The following is an 18,902-nucleotide window of genomic DNA, read 5'->3' as shown; positions in this document are numbered from 1 at the left end:
GTCCCTTTAAGAGAATGTTTCTAACCCCATCACTAGCATCCAGTCATTACTGTCCTGTTCTTTCTCTTTTGATATGTAAGGAAAGCAGCTACGGGAAAGCCTCATTTATCATTCTGAGCTTCTCTTGTGTTTTATTTCTTCTTAATATCTTTACCAAAGTGTTGACAAAAGTAATTTTTGTCCCTTAATATCATTGTCACCCGACCGCGATGAGTTCCACCTGCAGGCTCCGGGTGCGTCGGGCCAGGAAGTACAGAGGTGCTCCCTGGGCTAAGGGCTGTGCTCCGTGCTGCTGTCCTCCCTGCTTTGCTGGCTCTGCTTGGTTGCAGATGGTACGTTATCCCCATCCCCAGCAGCTCTGACTCCACCCCTTACCTGTATTTCCCTCTACTTGGAATTTCCATCCTCTGGGAACAGAGAATTTCTGACCCTGTCTTGACCTGTCACTCCCACCATCTACAACCGCAACCTGGTTTTTCGGTTTCTGACAACTTTTGGCCCCATCCCTGATTCTCTCTGCTTTAAAGCACATTTGTGTTTCGGCTCCCGCTCCCGACCTTCACCTGGCGTTTGCGAGCTGGCATGGGGGCCTGTGCTCTCACTGCGAAAGCAGAACAAACACAGATTTGACCCTGGGCATGAGTCTCACCTGGGCAGGATCCACATCATTTAACATAACCACAGACGTGCAGTGATAATCCAGGACCAGTCTCCAGAAGTCTTTCACCGTGTTTGGCAAAGGATGCTGGGTGACTATAAAAGCCGAAGGCTGTTTATAGCTCTGCACACACAAACAAGAAAGATCCAGATATACCCAGGGAAATGTGAGGGGAGGAAGCTTCCTTTATCTTGTGCACGTGGAGACTTGTGACACAGAACATGGACATATTTAACAGATGCTGAATCCTAGCATCACGGTCAACACCAAAACAGACTAAATATAAACTTATCTGCAGAATAATAGTGACAACATATTCTCACTTTGATACCCAGAAAGCGTAGTAAGTATCTCTTATCAATTTTTGGTATATCTGCTGGAAAAGCAATATCGGCCCTATCCATAATTATTTTAATGGACATTTAACTTTACTTTACAAAATATGCACAATTAAAATACTTCTGCTTTTTCTAAAACCTATTAGAGTGTCATTGATACATGTGATGGTGTTACTTATTCATGCAACAGAAGGATCCACATGCCTTTGACAGCTCTGGAGAGCTTCAAATAAGTTTAAGTACCTTTTAACTGGGTATCACACCCATAGACTTAGGGTTTCCATATTAGCCCCGCAAATATCCATTTACTTTTCCCATCAATTGAATAGCAAATGTTCATTCGGTTAGAAGTAAACAGACTGACAGGAAGTAATGAGTTGTGTGCTATCTGTCCTGACAGAACATTTCTCCCCTCCCCCATGTTAATTACTGCCTAAATTAGGAGGAAAGGGAATGAAAATAATACTGCAAACCGAATTATCCCACTTTACTGCCTTAGAGACTTAATAGCTGTCTCTTGCTCTCCAGCCAGCGGGTTAAAAACTTAAGTGCTCAGAGAGTACCTGAGCCATGTCTCATTTATCAATACTCCCGGACTGGTGGTCTCCGAGAGACCAAGAACGTCGACCCCGACGCAGAAACCTATGCAGAACCTGCAATGTGCTCTGTTGGGAAAACAGTTTGTGTCTTACAAACAAACAAACAAACGTGGGCCAATGAGTCGAGGGAGAAGACCCAGGCCACGCTGGGCCATGCTCCCCTTGAGGAATGGCTTCCCCGTTTCCTTCGGGGCAGGGTAGACGGGCTTACGTCCATGAGGGCCGCGTTGATGTAGTTGCTGCTCTCCCCGTCGATGGTGATGAGGAAAGGCAGGCAGCGGTCGGGGGGCAGGATGTCCATGCAGCGGTTCTTCTCATGATTCCGGGGCAGGAGTGCGATGCTGCAGTCTTCCACCCGCAGCGTGGGTGTCACCATGTTCAGGGTCTACATGACAGCACACAGGCATGTGGGCAAGAGAGCGCTGGACGGCACACTGTGGCACCTTCACACTTCAGAAGGTCATGTTTCCTGCAGCTGACTGACTACCAGATAGGTGCTCCTTGCCCCCTGCTTAGTTTGATTTTTATTTCTTTTTCTCCCCTTGGATTTGGTTCACAGACAGTGCCCATCAGATATTAGGGCCACCGTGGATCTGTTGGATATTACGTGCTGTCTGGTCTGACCAGGGCTGGACATCTGGGTGCTTGGGAGTGAGAGGCTGGGTACAGTTTGATTTAGAGTCAGGTACACTTAGACCAGATGTGGATATGAGGATGGCAGCGAAGAACTCTTGACCAGCAAGTGCCATGAGCACATCTTGCTTGGTTTGGCTGCACCCATGTTACCCCGTAGGACCACCTGGCATCTGCCTGCAAAGGGTTCTCCTAGACCAGGGGTTCTCAACCAGCTCACTTGGCTCCCAGGGGCCACTGGCAATGTCTGTACACAGTTTTGGTTGCCACAACCGGTGTGGTAGAGGTCTCCTGGCCACCAGTGGGTAGAAGCTAGGGGTTCTGGTAAACATCCTATAGGACAACACCTGCAACAAGAAATTATCCAGCCCTAAATGTCAGTAAGGCAGAGGGTGAGAAGCTCTGCGTTGGCTCAAGGTTTCCAGAGTGGACTCTGAGATACTCTGAAGGAGCAAAGTCATAGGCATTTGCCTCTCCCTTTTGCATGACTTACCCGGAACTCCTCTTTAATCTGGCTGGAGTTAGTCTGTGGATCCAGTTTGTTCATGTCATAATACAGAGACCTAACTTGGGAAGCAGGGACAGAAGTGTCTCCACAAAGACAGGCTTCCAGGATGGCATCATGGATAAACACATACTGCTCCTGGAGAAGCAGAGGGGCTAGTTAGGAATGGAGAGGGGCTAGCGAGGTCAGGAGAGCTAGAGAGGAAGGGACACTAGCTCCCCCCGTGGACAAGATAATGTGACAGTGGGCCATCAGGGACAATGCATTCCTGGCACAGGGACACCAGGGGTAAGGACCTGAGTGCTGTGTGAGGGGGGATCCCGGGATCAGTAGTGCTGATGCCTCAGTGGGCCGGCCGGCATGTTGCTGACTGGCCAAGTGTGGAGCATAACAGGAGGAAGAGACAATGGGTTCACTACAGAATCATGAAACAGATTGATGAGAGCCACTAGGACACTGATAAATACCAGAGCAAGCATGGCTTAACAACCTCTGTAATTCTGATCCCATGAGAACTCAATGTTTCCGGTGAGGAATTGAGCAGAAACGTATCTGTATATAATGAAAAGAGGGATTTGCTAACCAAATCAACAGTGCAAAGAAGGTCCAGAACCACTTGGTAGCACTATGAAAATAAATAGTTCTGAGCACTTAAAACTACTTGTTTTGAAACATTAATGTGATAATTACAAAAGTCCTTGTGTGTCTAGGGAAGAGCTTTTGATGTATGTACAAGTCCACAGCTTATAAACTCTAATTACTGAATGAGCACTGACTTTCCTTACAATTAACTGGCAAACTTTTACAATATTTATTATTGATCTCTAATTACGTAAGATGCAAAGAGAGTCTCATTATTTTTTACTTTCATTTCTATCAATAGCTAGGACTCTTTTTCTATGTTTGTTTATTTATTTATTTCTGAGAGAGAGAGAGAGAGAGAACAAGCTAGGAAGGGGCAGAGAGAGAGGGAGACACAGAATTCGAAGCAGGCTCCAGTCTCTGAGCTGTCAGCACAGAGCCAAATGTGGAGAGCTCGAACCCATGAATCATGAGATCATGACCTGAGCTGAAGTCCAACAATCAACCCACTGAACCACCTAGTCACCCCAATAACTAGGACTCTTAAGTCTCAAAAATATCCGGGTCTTATTAAACAACACTTCAGAAATGGGTCAAGAGAGAAAGGGGAGGCGCACCTGGGTGGCTCAGTATGTTAAGTGTCTGACTTCAGCTCAGGTCATGATGATGCCATTTGTGAGTTTGAGCCCTGCATCAGGCTCTGTGCTGACAGCTCAGAGCCTGCAGCCTCCTTTGGATTTTGTGTGTCCCTCTCTCTCTCTCTGCCCCTCCCCTGCTTGTGCTCTCTATGTCTCACAAAAATAAATAAATTAAAAAAAAGAGAGAGAAAGGGGATGTGGCAACATTTGATCAGTTGCAAAATCCATTAAAAATACATTATTATCTTTAAAGCTAGGAATCTCTATAGTAAAGAAAAAAAGACCATGAAAGCATTTAGACTTTTTGCTATTAGGTTATTTGAAAATGGAATTAGGTTTTTGTAAACTTTAAACCAGTGGCTTTTGTAAACTTTAATGCAATATCTAAATGGAAGGGAATCTTATTTATTCTTCATTCTACTGGTGGTGGGTGGAATGTCTACTTAAAACAAGCAAATATCAAGTAAAACTATGAATTCTTTTTCTCAAACACTTAAATTCCTGACACACCTTGAATTCTAATTTATAGAAGTCCTAGTCAGTACAGAGTATTTCCCATGATGCCAAGCCACTGGACAGAATTTTTAAGGACAGTAGGAGAGGAATAAAATGTACAGAGATTACCCTTAAATAACTTGGCAAATGCCTGGTTATTCTCGGAGTGGTCTTGCTCTGGTTACCAGCTAGTTTAAAAGACATAATAGAAAGAAATAGTACTCAATCCCTGAAAGCTTAATGTACAGAGTCTACTGGGGCCCTTGATATAGAAGCATGGGCTAATTTAGGCTCCTGGCTACAGATTCTGTTACCTAGGAGAAACCCCGGCCTTTTTGGTTTATGAAAGGAGAAGAAAAAGAAGGGAGGGAGGGAGGAAAGGAGATTGCCAGCTGTATCACTTTTCCTTCTGGGGATTTTTAAAGAGAGAACTGCCAGAGTTTCTTCCCTCCACGGCTCTGGGTGGTGGGATGCAAGAGGCATGGGGGACCAAGCCCCAAGGACAGGCGGGGAGCAGTCATACCTCCGTTTGTACCATGTTCACTCTCCGCGACCGCAGCTCCCGGACGCAGTTATAGATGTCTACCACGCCTTCCCTTTCTGCCATGTCCAGCATGATATCGATGACGATGAAACAGCCGGTCCTCCCTGCACCAGCACTGAGTGAAAAGAAGGTTCTGTCAGCTGAGGAAAAAGGTTCCCTGTGTTTCTCCTTCTTTTGCATCTTTACTATGGTGGAAGTCACAACACATGAAATGAACCACTGGAAAGTGTACAGTTCTGTGGCATTTAGCATCTTCACAATGTATCACCTCTACTGAGTTCCAAACACCACCTCTATTGAGCTCTGAAAACACTGTCATCACCCCAAAGGAGAACCCGTGTACTGCCCACTTCACTTCCTTGGAGGGGCTCCAGGCACTCAGCTTACCTGCAGTGCACCACCAAAGGGCCTGCGTTGGGCGGGCTCTTGGATTTGACCTGCCGGACGAACCCCAGGAGCCCTGTGGCATGATAGGGGACCCCGTGATCTGGCCAGCCAGTGAAGTGGAACTGTCTGATCTCTCGGATTTCATGAACACCTCTCTGCCATCAGTCGGTCAGCACAGCAAGGAAGAGAACAAAGGGAAATAAATGGTGAGCAAACGGGAGCGTCAAGTACCCTTAAGCAGTCAGTGAGTCTAGGGCTGGGAAGCTGTGCATTGTTGGGAAAAGGGTCATTCTTAGCTGTAACACACACCTGGAAAGACTTCTTGCAGGCAGGAGGATGTTCGTGGGGGTGAAAGGGAGGTGATGTTTGGGAAAGATGCTAATTTACAGGTGCAACCACAGCAAATGGATACATCTCTGATTCCTCGAAATTCTTTTTACAAAGTAGGCTCTATTAACAGTTTGTGTGTCACTTTGATCCTACAGAGTGAAATGCAAGTCCACACAGAGAAAGAGGCACAGAGAAGAGACCTGAAGGAATTACAAGGTACTCGTGTGCTCCAGACCAGCTCCTGAATGCAGGAGCCTTGTTTAGCTCTTCTGAATTCTGGTACATCTTTGTACCAGGTGCCTGAGCAGTGCGCACGCCGCTGTGGGTGCACAGAGAATGATACTGGAAGAATGAGTGAAGACCACTTTCCAACTGGACAGGCCAGAGAACTCATTTCCATTTGCACCTCAAGTTTGTTAGGTTTCTCTTTCTAATTTGGGTAAACATTTAATCCATTCATCCAATCACCAATAATTTGAGTGAATGACTGAAGATGTCAAGATGCTGGGGTCACAGAGATATGAAGACAGCATCTTCTGTCTTCAAGTGGCCATGCCAGTTGGCTTGTGGGAAATAGGAAGTGCAGCAGCAAATGTACATCCTGGAAATCAAGAGGCATTTTTGTTGGAATTCTACTTTAGATCAGTAAATTGAAAAAGGTGGACTGACTCCCAGTGAACTGAAGGGAGACAGAAAGAAAAAGTGTTTTTTGTGTTTAAATCTATTTTTGTTTTGATCTATTAAATCTAAGTATTTTTGTTTTTAAATCTATTCTTATTTTGAAAATAACAAAGTTGACTTATATCCATCAATTTTTTTCTAACTATGAACCTATGTGTTAAGGCTCTGCTGTAAAAAATCTGTTTTGAAAACAAAAATTACTTCCAAAATCAAGGTCAGTTTATAAATCTGGGATCAGGTAAGAGACGACTTACTGAATACCATCTCTGTGTCGGGCCCTGAGTTTGGTTTTCTTGTATCTTAACACTAAATACCTACTAACCTTGTCACATTCACCATCGGTCATTGTTCACACATACTTAGTAAGCAAAAAAGAAATTCAGAATTTTTAACGTGCTTGGAAAGACTAGAAGAGGCAAACAATTAACAGATTTTAAAAGAAGACTTGTATGCTGTCAAGGTGTTAACATGTCTTAGTTTAATAACCCACAAATGCTGAAGCTTTCTTTCTCTTTGAAAATTATGCTATTCTTTAATGGAGTTTAAGCATAAAGGAATTAATTAAACCATCAGGGATTCAGAAATGAAAATCAACAGTATCGTCTTCTAAATATCTCTGTGACTCCAGAGTAGTATCACTGGGTGGTTGGGAGCCTGCATCTCTTATTACTGAAACCACGGTAACATTTTGGCCAGTCCCAAAATCTCCACCAGAAGGCCAACGGTTGAGCCTGTATCACCCACCAAATGCTTAGAAAGCCCCCTTGGGCTTTAGACTAGGGCAGGGGTGGTCCCATGAATTGGGAAAGCCTATAATATATATTTATTCCAAAGGGGCAAAAGGGCATTTACTTCTCGCATACACTGTTTATTTTTTTTTAGATCTTCTTTTCCTAACTTTGCTAAGCTTCAGCTCCAGCATCTCCCAAGCCTGGAACTCCAGCGCTCAGGACATGGGCCCCCAACTGATCTAGGACTCATTTTCTGAGCAAGGTAAATGTTAGTTTCTGGGATGCAGAAAATATTTTCCTTAAATAAACCTCTATCCTCTTAACGTTTTCACTATTGACAAGATTAGCAAAGGAAATTGCTTCTGAGCCAACTCTCATTCTTGTTCATCGACATGGTGATTTCTCCATTTGCTGTTTTGTCATATACTTGGGGAAACAATCACAGATGTGATCACTGATGGCAGCCTAAATATCCCAACTTGGTATCAGTTATATTTTTTGTTTACTTTTCATTATAACAAGGATGAATGCTACATAAAAAAGTGATATTTACTTCATTTTCCATGTAAATACATTAGGAAGGAAGAACCCAAGACATAATAGTGCTTAGCCCAAAGAGGGTGCTTAAGAAATATTTGCGTAAGGAATGAATCATCAACTACATGTTCTGCTTGTAGTGGGTGAGACAGCAGGGCGGTATCCCCCTGCCTTCTCAGAGTCACAGGCATCTCCTGGGTAGAGATTTTGGTGGCCATTGTCAATTTGCTTTCAGCCAGGATGGTCAGGGCATAGATATACCAGGCAGCCTAGATCCACGGAGATTTGGAGCTGTCTTCCACCTGACAGGGTGGCAACTTTGTTATTTAAAATCTACTTAGCTTTGAGTCATCAGCCTCAGGAGAAAGGAAAGATGACCATCCCATGCAAAACCAGAACTCATCAGTTTCAAATTGCAATTGTCTGCTAGTTTTGCAGAGTAGAGCTCAGATCCATTTTTCACCTTGGGTCCCTTGATGCAACATACTCTCAAAATAGAATCAGAATTGCAGGCCTCTCAAAGTACATGCTTGACTGTTTTTTTTTCTTCCTTTCTCTTCTAATGAGAAAGTTTAAAACCTACAAGAAGTGATCCACAGAAGTACTAATGATTTGTTTTCCTTAAAGATTTCAATTGCCCAGTTAGAAAATCACTAACGTGTCATTTTGATTTTCCCCAAATCCTTAATAAGCTCCAGATCATTCTTTTCCTTCCACTGACTCTCTGCTGGTTGTCTGATGACTAAAATAACTGGGTATTTCAGAAACATTTCTGTGCAGCTGGGAATGTAGAGGAGTACAATAAGAGGTTAAAAAAAGAGCAAAGAAACAAACAAACCCTTCCTTTAGCAACAGAGATGCATTTTCAGCTTATTAGAGAGCCCACTATTGTTCAAAGAACTCCATGTTTAAGTGATGGCTTTGGATGATTCTTTTTTTAAAGAAAAAAATATGGAGGGTCTTTTATCACTGTCTGTTTTAATGCAGTTATTCATGAGTGCTCTTTTGGCAAGAGCCGTACAAAAATCCCCCATATTTTTTTTCCGATCCTGCCTAAGAAGGAAAAAAAAACCCCGACATCAAAGTGTGAGATTCAGAACTTGAAGAATTGAGTCAACCAGAACTCCACATTCTTTGAAGTCTCCAAGCCTCCTGCCTGCTTATTAAAAAAGACAAGCTAAGGAAAAAAAATGCTAAATAGTATGAGATACAGATTAAAATAAACTAAAGTCTTTTCAGCCGTGTGATTCTATGACAAATGCAGATTTGAAAACCGGGATAGGTAGTTCAAAACATCAGGGCAAATTAGTCAAAAAGCAGATGCGGCAATTTCCTTGATTTTCCAAAAAGGGTCTTGATAATCTAAAATGTGCACTTAGATGCAACAAAAATTAGAGCAGAGCGGAAGGCTGAGGGCCAACTGCCCAGTGGCGCACTTCTAACCCAGGTCCTTCAAGGCCACCTGCTGTTATAAAATCATCGCAAACTACCACTGAACAAATTTGCGACAAAATTATTACGTCCGGTGCAGGGCTGGGTTATGGACAATCCGCTCTTGATGGGGAAGTCTGCGGACCTCCCAGACAAGCTATGTGTCCCCTTCATCAAAGGCAAGATGATGACTGGAAGCCACATCACCTCCAGTCTCCCCACCGCCTACCTGTGCCACTTCTGTGGATGGACTGCAGTTTGCTTCACTTCCGGCCCCTCCCTATGTCAGCAGAAAGAGGGGGAATAAGGAAATTCCCTGTTATGCCCTACAGTGCTTCCCAGACAAGAGGCCCCATCCATGCACATGGGTGAGGCAGAGTAGAGCCATAGCACAGCATTCACGACCCAACACCAGCAAGTACAAAGGCTAAAACCAGTATGACAGTGAGGATGAATGAAGGGGCTGGTCCATGCAGTATGTCCCACGGCTACTTATGTTTCCAGGAAGGTCACTTCTGCTGGAAAATCCAACAGTCCACACAAAACCGTAGGCTTGAAAAGCCTCAAGGAAGTGGGGAGGAGGGTTCCAGGAGGGGTTAGGACCTGTGTCCAAGCACTGATGCTAACTCACCACTGGGAAACCCATATGGACGTACGACATGAAGGACATTTATCAAACTGTGAACAAAGAAAGAGCGATGGGCCGCACAATATCAACCAGGTTACACGGAAGAGGGAAATAGACATATTGGCATTATCTTTTGATTTAGTAGCAAAATAGAGATTCTTATGAAATGGGAATGATTCGTTTCAAAGATGGAACTGAGCTATTAAAGGATCCGAGGGCAAGATGCAATCTTGAGAAATCACTAGCTAGAGCCTACCTGCATTCAGGTGTGACCACGTATAAATTATCCTAGAGAAGTTAATGGGGCTAGCACCACTAACATCTGACCACAGCTTTTCAAAGTAATGTGAAAACTTACCTTTTCAACAGCAAATGTTCTGATCACATATTCTGCCAGTAGTTCTGTTTCTATTAGGGTAACCTTAATGTCTTTATATATCTCTGTGTCATCTGGCCAGTATTTGCAGCATTTGACCTTTAGAAAACACAAAGGAAATGAAGGCTTTAGGGTTTTCTTCTTTTTTTTTTTTTTCCTTTTTTCTGTTTTCTTTTCTTTTTTGGAGTTCCCCAAATGATGGGCCACAGTCTGACGTATGGGATAAAATTTGCACAGAAAAACAAAAGTTAAGTTGCCCACTTAAGAACAAGGTTTATTTATTTATTTTTTTAGATCACCTGTGCTTCTTTTCTCACCTCAGAAGAAAACGAAGTTTGAGTTATAAGCATAGTGAAGCCTAGGAAAATCGTCTAAAGTTAACAGCTGCATTTATACTGCCAATATCCCAGTTACCCTGACCATTCATTTCCTGTTTATCTCTATTCAGGGAAGGGCCTGGAAAAATAAACGGTTAAAGGTAGTTTTTACATTGTAGCTCCTCTGAATTTAAAATTCCTTCCAGGTAAAAAGTTGCCTGAACATTTTTGAGGAAGCCTGAGCAGGAAAGAGCTGACAGTAAAGATTAGAGATCTTTTTTTTTCTGAAGAAGGAAGTCACTATGTGGTTTTCCCAAGTTTAAAATTACATATTCATTTTAATCTAAGTAAATTTTATATACAAAACTTGGTAAAATACGAGCAGTCTTCCCATATTACTAGAAGCCTCTGATCTCAAGATACTTCAGGTGGAAGAAATTTGTTGGACTTGGCCCCTTCAAGCAAGTTGATTTTTCATCCTGGAGCTCTTCCAGAGCTCAGTGGAAGCCCAGAAGGAGGAAGAGCAGGAGGCCGGGCCACGCCAAGGTGGCTGTCCCCGGGGCTCTGTCGTTAGCCTTTTCAATTCTGTCCTGAATTCCTGACAGCTTTTATCCACTCCTGTCACTGTTCCCTTGTGGATGACTTCTGTACCCCTGGCCCTGGTTCTCTGAGTGCCCAAGTCAATTTCAACTTGTTTTGTGGGCGTTTCCCATGGAGGTCCTGCCAGGACCACGAAGGCAATGTCTCTACAAGAGAATCTTCGGCCCCCATCAGCTGCCCTCCACTGACTCCCTATGTCAACGACATCATGATTTCTGCAGTTACCCAGGCACAAAACTGGCCTAGTCCTTCTCCAAAACCAGCTGCCAAGTCTAAGATTATTCTTGAATTCTCTCTCAGATATGTTTTCTGACTTTTTGTTCCCTCTGTCACTGTCTTAGTTCAGGTTCTGGTACTTCCTACGGGGACATTCTCCCCATAGCAACCCAGAAGAACCTTTCTCAAGTATAATCCCAGTGGCATTCACTTGCTCTTCTCAAGAAGCTTCTATTTCCAACAACTTCTCATGAAATTAAGTAGAAATTAAATTTGGCCCGGCATGTAAGGACCTTTTATTTATACGGCCACAGCTAACATTTTCTGCTATATCTTTTACTACTTTATCACCATATATTTGATGTCTAACAACAAATGGTTTGCCCAGATCCAAACTACTCATGCCATTTCTTCTGCTTAGATTACTCTCCCATTCATACCTTCCTAGCTGAAGATTCTATCCATTCTTCAAAGTACATCCCAAATACCCCTTCAAAGTGTTTCCTTCATAAGATGTGAGCTCCTGTACCTCTCTCTCTTCTTGGTCCCCTGATAAAGCGTGCCTGTTCTATTAGTAGGCCCTTCTGACGCTGCCTAGTCCTGCTTATTACCAGTCAGCATGCAAAGGGTGTTGAATTGCTTATTTTTAAAAGCCCTAAAACATTTGCCATTATATCCCCTATGTGCTAAACATGCACTAGGTCCATGTAAAATCGATTTCATGGAGCAAATCAGAGGATCGGTGTAGGAAGGAAAATCCCAGATTGGGAGAGTTTACAAAAAGAAATATGGGCCAAGATGACCTTTTCCAGAATTCCAAACACCTTGGTACACTAATGTTTCAAGTGTGGGACATGACTGGTCATTATCTTAGCTGCTTCCTCAGGAACCTTTCTGGTAGCTGATTCAGTACAGTTCTATGTAAGCTTTATTAGTTTTCCTTGGCAAGAGGCAAGCCAGACATGTTAGGGGTTGAAGATACAAGTGGAGCATAAGGCAAAGATAGTCCCTGTCCTCATTAAATCTTTAGCCTTCTTTAGGAGTTTTTTTTCCCTCCTGGAAACATTATCTTGGACTTTGTAAACAATAAATATAAGTATTATGGCTTATATATAATATGTCAAAGATTTACGTTATGGATACCCTGGCACCATTTAAAATACTCCAGAATAACAGGGATCATGTCTCTAGTTCCTTTCCTAGATGTAAGGGCAGACAATGCATATTTGTGATGATGTGCTAATTTGATAGCAACCCTAATTTCGCTTATAGAATACATAATTACTTTGCAATGCTAATGAACAAAGACGCTTATATGCCAAGTACAGAGGTCCCTTCTATATTGGGAGACTTGCTTTACCTTTTTGTGATTCCAGTTATATAAGCAGAAGGCAGTGGATAGATACAAATGGAGTATGTATGTGTATGTGTATGTGTGCTTCTAAAATTAAAGTTTTCCTGGTGCAGCCACTCTGGAAAACTGTGGAGGCTCCTCAAAAAACTATCAATAGAACTCCCTTATGGCCCAGCAACAGCACTGCTAGGGATTTACCCAAGGGATACAGAAGTGCTGATGCATAGGGGCACATGTACCCCAATGTTCATAGCGGCACTTTCAACAATAGCCAAATCATGGAAAGAGCCTAAATGTCCATCAACTGATGAATGGATCAAGAAGATGTGGTTTATCTATACAATGGAATACTACATGGCAATGAGAAAGACTGAAATCTGGCCATTTGTAGCAACGTGGATGGAATTCGTGGGTGTCATGCTAAGTGAAATAAGTCAGGCGGAGAAGAACAGATACCATATGTTTGTACTCATAGGTCTAACAGGAGCAACTTAACAGAGGACTATGGGGGAGGGGAAGAGGGAAAAGATTTTGAGGGAGGCAAACCATGAGACACTCTTGAATACTGAGAACAAGCTGAGGGCTCATGGAGGTGGGGGAGAGGGAAGGGATTGATGGGCATGGAGGAGGGCACTTGTGGGGATGAGCACTGGGTGTTATATGGAAACCAACTTGACAATAAACTATATATAAAAAAAGAAAATACAATTAAAAAAATAAAATTAAAGTTTTCCATGTTATAAATACACAATTAATAAAAATCCTATGTGTTTCTCCAAAAATTACAAGAGAATAAAAACATATACTCGCACCTGCATCCTATGTGTACTGGGTGTATCTTACTAATAATGAGGCCTTGTTTGAATGCAATCGATGCAGGGTCATCTTGTATTTTAGACTCCTTACCCTCCCCATGCAAAATTTTCAACAAATACGGGTGTGAAGGGCTTCAATGTCTTGGAGTCAGGGACACCGAAAGCCCCTGCAACGTATCAAAGGCTTTGCATTTGTTTTTGGGTCAGTTCTTCCACTTCCCTTGGGCTAGCTGGGGTTCCACGGGGAACATGACCCTGATGCCCTTTCCGTGGTGAGCTCTGCTGGCCCCCTCAACATCCCCTGTGCGCCCTAAGACCCAGCCAGAGGCAGTCAGAGGCAGCCGGGAGGCCCCTCAACCGCCTCGTGGCAGGAAGCGGTTGCGGGGTCCAGGAGGTCGCCCTGGGCTCCAGCTACAGCAGTGCCCCTGGGTCGGATGAGTGCCACCGCCTTCCAGAAGTGCTTGAATGACAACAGACTCAGGCAGCTCTGAGAGCTCACTACGCTGCTAACTCCACGCTGGCCTCATGCACCCCAGGACCGGTGATTAGTAGAAAGGAAGCCGTGGGACTGCTTCCTTCCAGAACAAGTTTCTGGGCAGAGCTTTGTCCCCTGCAGAGGCACCTGGCTGGGCTGGACGAGCCATTTCAAATCCCGCCCTCTCCATCTCATCTCGCGCAATATCCTGAAATGGCTTGCCACATCTGTTTTTAGCCTACTAAAAACCTTTCTAAATTGGGTTCCTTTTAGTGTCTTTTTAACTGCTTGGGCTGGTGTCAAGTTATTATCTTGCTACAAAAAAAATTAAAAGGAATATATGCTTTTCTAGATGCAGCCTTTCTGTCCTGGGGAAATCTGGGGCCCGAGTCACCTCCTGGCCTCCAGGGTCCGCATACAGAGATGTTAAGACCGATGGTTTGGGGGCACCTGTTGGAGCCCAGGGACCGCAGAACCAGATGCTTCCTTCGTCTGATCTTTTGCCAGGCTTAGCTGGCTTTTGCAGCCGGCGCTACCTGCACAGCTTCTAGGACAGGCTGTACCTCCCATGCATTCCAATTATGGAAGGCAGCAGTCTCCATCCCAGAAAGCAAGGCTCAGATCAGGCTCCTCTAATTACCTCGGTGCCCCAGCGCTGGTCCCACGGCGCTCTCAACCACACACCAGCCAGTGGGTGCTGCTGCCTGCCCATCCCCAGGGAGAGCTGTGGGGATGCAGGAGATCTGTCTCCAAGAATGGGGGTGTCTTTATTGGCTTTAAAATTCACAAACATGAAACAGTACTGAAAGCAGAATAATCCCAACATTTCTAACTGCCTAAAATTAAAAAAAAATCTTGGAAGTTGGTCAGTTTTAACCAGCAGCCCTGATGATGCCATGTACAGTGACGTCAGAGGACCCCTGGGGGCTTTACCCTCTTTAGGCTGGCAGCAAGTTACCATCACTGAAGGGGCATCCTGAAAAGTCTTGAGCAGGTCCTCAAACTTCAGCAGGCATATGAATGCCCTGGAGGGCTTGTTAAAACAAGCTGGGCTCCGCCCCACTTTCTGATTCAGTGTGGGGCCCCCGAATTTGCATTTCAGACCAGCTCCCAGGTGCTGCTGCTGGCCTGTGGACCACACACTGAGTAGCCAGGATTCTGACAACTCGCAGGCTGACTGCAGAGTCTGGCTCTCGTTAAGGCTGCTGTGAGCCTGGGTAAGGCACTCAAGTTTGCCCGACCTTTGGCTCTTCCTCTGTAAAGAGGGGAGGATTTTAGTTCCTATGTCAGTCGTTCTAAGATTAAAGCAGGGACTGCCAAATGTGTCTGCACATTAGAATCACTTAAGAGGGGGGTTATTAAACTCCAAAGCCCAGGCCATGCTCTGCGCCAATTATATCATTATTTCTGGGGTGAGACAGAGGCATTAGTAGTTCCTTGTAGCTCCCCAGGCGGCTCCAAAGTTCAGAAGAGTTTGGCAACCACTGTATTAAGTGATACAATGTAGTTTAAATGTTCGCTCCAGTGATGTTTCATTCAAATCATGGATATTCTTTTCTTCTTTTTTTTTTTTTAAGTTTATTTATTTATTTTGGAAAAGAGAGGAGAGACAGAGAGGATCTCAAGCAGGCTCTGTACTGTCAGCCCGATGCAGGGTTTGAACTTATGAGCCATAAGATCATGACTTGAGTTAAAGACAAGAGTTGGACACTTAACTGACTGAGCCACCCAGGTGCCCTTTTTCTTTTTATTATTAAGTGATCGTTTTGCCTTCTGGACTACAGGTGATCACGGGAGTTCGAAGGGCAGGAAGTCCACCAAGGGTCTGGAGAGGTGAATCGGGGTTCTCCAGAGAAGGAAGGACAAGCTGTGACATATATGCATGGTTTCTGATGGGGGGAACAAAACCAACAGAGACTCCAGTGCTTCCTTCACTGTCCTTTCCCTGCAAACAATATTCTGGGGGCGAGGAGGATTTGGGAGCAGTCCAGTCTTCCACTAGGGTGGTTTGAGGAACTCTCAACAGAATTTAGGAAATAGTGCCTGTGATTTGCAGGGAGAGGATTCCTATCCAAGAGAGCTGGGAGGAATCCCAGAGACAGCCAGTTTCCAAACACTCATTTTCAAGATCATTACAATTGCCGCACAGAAGGATTTCATGCACTGGGAGTCACTGCGCTCTCCTGACCATGGCTGCAAGGAGCCAGGGAGGAGCAAGGGATTGGCCAGAGAGAGAGAGAGAGAGAGAGAGAGTCTGCACAGGTCAGGGCTGGCCCCCTTCCTCATTCCTTCCATTTCTCTTGTCCTAAAATAAACAGGTGCAGGCGCCCTGCAGGTGCAGAGAGGGTGAGGTGAGTGACTCGCTCCAGGTAATGAGCTAGTTGGGTGGTAGGCGAGGGAGAGGCTGCAGACCCAGGTGCTGGCCCCAGGTCCAAGGCTCTCTGCCAGGAGGGAACTCAAAGCAGATTAAAATGTCTGCCAGGTCTGGCTTCAGGAACTGATAGCAAGTGAGAAGCAATAATTTTAGCTACCTTGCCTCTTAGGAGCAAGAGAGGGTACGTCAGGCCGGTGCTGGGGGCGGGCGGGAAGAACAGAAGCACACGCTGAGACCACTGTTGATTTTTATCCAGGATCACAAACTGCTGTTTCTGCTGGTGCCTTCTGTATCACCAACCCTGGCAGCTGGCAGGAAGGAGCCTGGGGCAGAACGGGAAGGGCTATTTACGTGCACTGTGCATGGATCCCAGGACTTGTTTTGCTAAGAAACTCATGAGTAAGAAGGCTCAAGGCGTTGAACATGAGCTCTTAAGCTGGGGGCACCCTAGTGTGATCTAATAAACACAACAGTAAAGGGGTAGAAGAGAGGAAAAAGAAAAAGTTACTTTAAAAGTTTTGATTTGTCAAGAGATTTTCAACAGCCTTTTTTTTTTTAATTTTTTATTAAAACAAGAGCCATCCAAAGAGAGAATGGACCACAGGACTATTAATAGCTGTGTTCGGGGCCAGCTGAGTACAGCTCTGATACAGATGTGGGATAGCAAGAGCTAGAACACTGCTAGAAATGTAGTTACTGAAAAGAGCCCCAGCCAAGAGCAGCTGCCAGCCAAGATTCCAAGAGAACAGATTTATTATAACCCCCCAATTTTTTTATAGTGCTTTCACAACAATAAAAACTTTCATTCATTTAAATATCCTGAAAATAAAGATTGCTTCAGTCTCTGTGATGGAGTCATATGGACAAGCAATTGCTTTCTTTTTCTTGCTATCTAGTTTGTGCTGCTGCAGCCAGTGACTTACATTCCTGGAGCCCCCGTTTTCTCCTTCATAAAATAAGACCATAGCCCTGATTTCTTAGGGAGGTTGGGAAGATCACCTGAGATAATACCTATATAGGGTTTGCACAACTACCTGGTTCATAAGAGGGTTCCTGGTTCCTAGTTTCCTAGTTCCAGACCTACTCCATATGCCCTGGGGCCTCCCTTGGGCAACATCCTTGAAGATCGTTTCTAAACTGGCACCAAATCTTGAAGTTCTGGAGGTCTGAAAAGTTTGAATTTGAGAAAAGCACTTCATAGCCTGAGTAGATCCCCCTTTCACACCTTCAAGCTCCTGTTGAACTCCCATCCCCATCCCCAAATCTTCTGGCTTTCTGTCTGATTTTCCGACTGTATCGATTAATTAATATTAAACATACTACTTATATGACGCACAAGGTCACACCCATATCCATAACATTTGTTTTCATCAAGTGCAAAGAAACACATGGGCTGATGTGACCCCTGGTGGAATTTTAAGTGTCAACTTATAGACCATCTGAGGAATCTGTCTTGTTCCTTTTCTCTCTACTTGATGTGGATGAAAAGGGTCCTACCCAACTAGGTCATAAAGCATTAGCTCTACATATATCCAGACGACTTTTCTTGATCTTACTCAGTAGATCTGGCTTTGACTTTTAGCTATCCCCCAAATGTAAGTCCTCCTGCCAGAGGACGGACATTCTCCACCGCTAAGAACAATAGAAAGAGTGGGTCACGTAGTCTAAAGATCATTCTGAAAGATCAGTTTCAGAAATCTTTTAAGCAATGATAACATCATATGTGTATCTATATCTAAATATGCATCTATATTTACATCTATATATCTCCTGTGGGGATATTTCTTAGAGTGAAATCTGATACACCTTTGAGACAAAGAATCCATATTTTTTTCTCTCATTGGGAATCTTCATTTGTACCAGGGTAACAATTTAGATCTACATGGGACTTTTCAGTTTATAAAGTGTTCTCTCTGTTGACTTTGTGCACGTCGCAAAAAGAGCTCTGGCTAGACCATATGAAGGTTACAATCATTCTAAGTCCTAGAATGAGCTGATTGCATGCCACCTCACACTAATTCTGTGAGGCCATAGTATTATCTCTATTTTATAAATACATAATCGGAAGCTGGGAGAGGTTAAGAGACAGACTTGGAAATTTAGGGGGCCAATGCTGTGCCTTTGATGTAGCCAAGCCTGTGTCTGAGCTCAGGACAGTGGCATCGAGGCTGTCCTGCCAGTCATTCACACAGCCTCAAAAGCCCATGATAAACAGAACCCAGTCCAGGCATTGCTGAGGTACAGAGAGGAATGAGCAATGGTTCTAATGCTTGTAAAGAGATAGGTATGTAAATAACTAATCTGACTCACAGCAGAATGAGAGGCAAGCTTAGCAGTCAGGGATACATTCCCCAGAGCCACACTTTTTGGGTTAAAGCTTGGCCTCTTTCTCCAGCTGTGTGACCGCTGGTATGTTACCAAACCTCCCTGTGGCTCCATTTCTCCCTTTGTAAAATGGGGATAGTAACACAGTTTTATGAAGATTAACTAGATTCTTGTTTGTAAAGCTCTGAGAACAAGCTCGGCACAAGTGAATGTTTGCGAAAATTAACAAAATAAAAACTGCTCTTGGAAGTCAGAGGAAAGAATATTAATTCTAAAGGAAGAGATTCAAACCTGTACAAGGGAGACTACATCACAGATGATATCAGAAGGGTG

The 18,902-nt window shown here is 44.1% G+C and overlaps 1 protein-coding gene across 1 annotated transcript in view; it reads right to left on the bottom strand.

Moving 5' to 3' along the window:
* Nucleotides 1-598: 598 nt before the first annotated feature.
* PTPRM (protein tyrosine phosphatase receptor type M) overlaps nt 599-18,902 on the bottom strand; it is a 755,728-nt gene continuing 737,424 nt past the window's right edge. Inside the window, exons 26-32 of the mRNA XM_029921584.1 lie at nt 10,076-10,192; nt 9,319-9,369; nt 5,380-5,534; nt 4,972-5,107; nt 2,722-2,871; nt 1,807-1,980; nt 599-781 (exon numbers count right to left, since the gene is read on the bottom strand). Of these exons, the coding sequence (XP_029777444.1) occupies nt 599-781; nt 1,807-1,980; nt 2,722-2,871; nt 4,972-5,107; nt 5,380-5,534; nt 9,319-9,369; nt 10,076-10,192 (966 nt within the window). The remainder of the gene's footprint in view (nt 782-1,806; nt 1,981-2,721; nt 2,872-4,971; nt 5,108-5,379; nt 5,535-9,318; nt 9,370-10,075; nt 10,193-18,902) is intronic.

The sequence above is a fragment of the Suricata suricatta genome, chromosome 14 (genome assembly GCF_006229205.1).
Source record: "Suricata suricatta isolate VVHF042 chromosome 14, meerkat_22Aug2017_6uvM2_HiC, whole genome shotgun sequence".
Lineage (NCBI taxonomy): Eukaryota > Metazoa > Chordata > Mammalia > Carnivora > Herpestidae > Suricata > Suricata suricatta.
The sequence above is the reverse complement of the archived record's forward strand: the minus strand, read 5'-3'. Positions and strand labels throughout refer to the sequence as shown.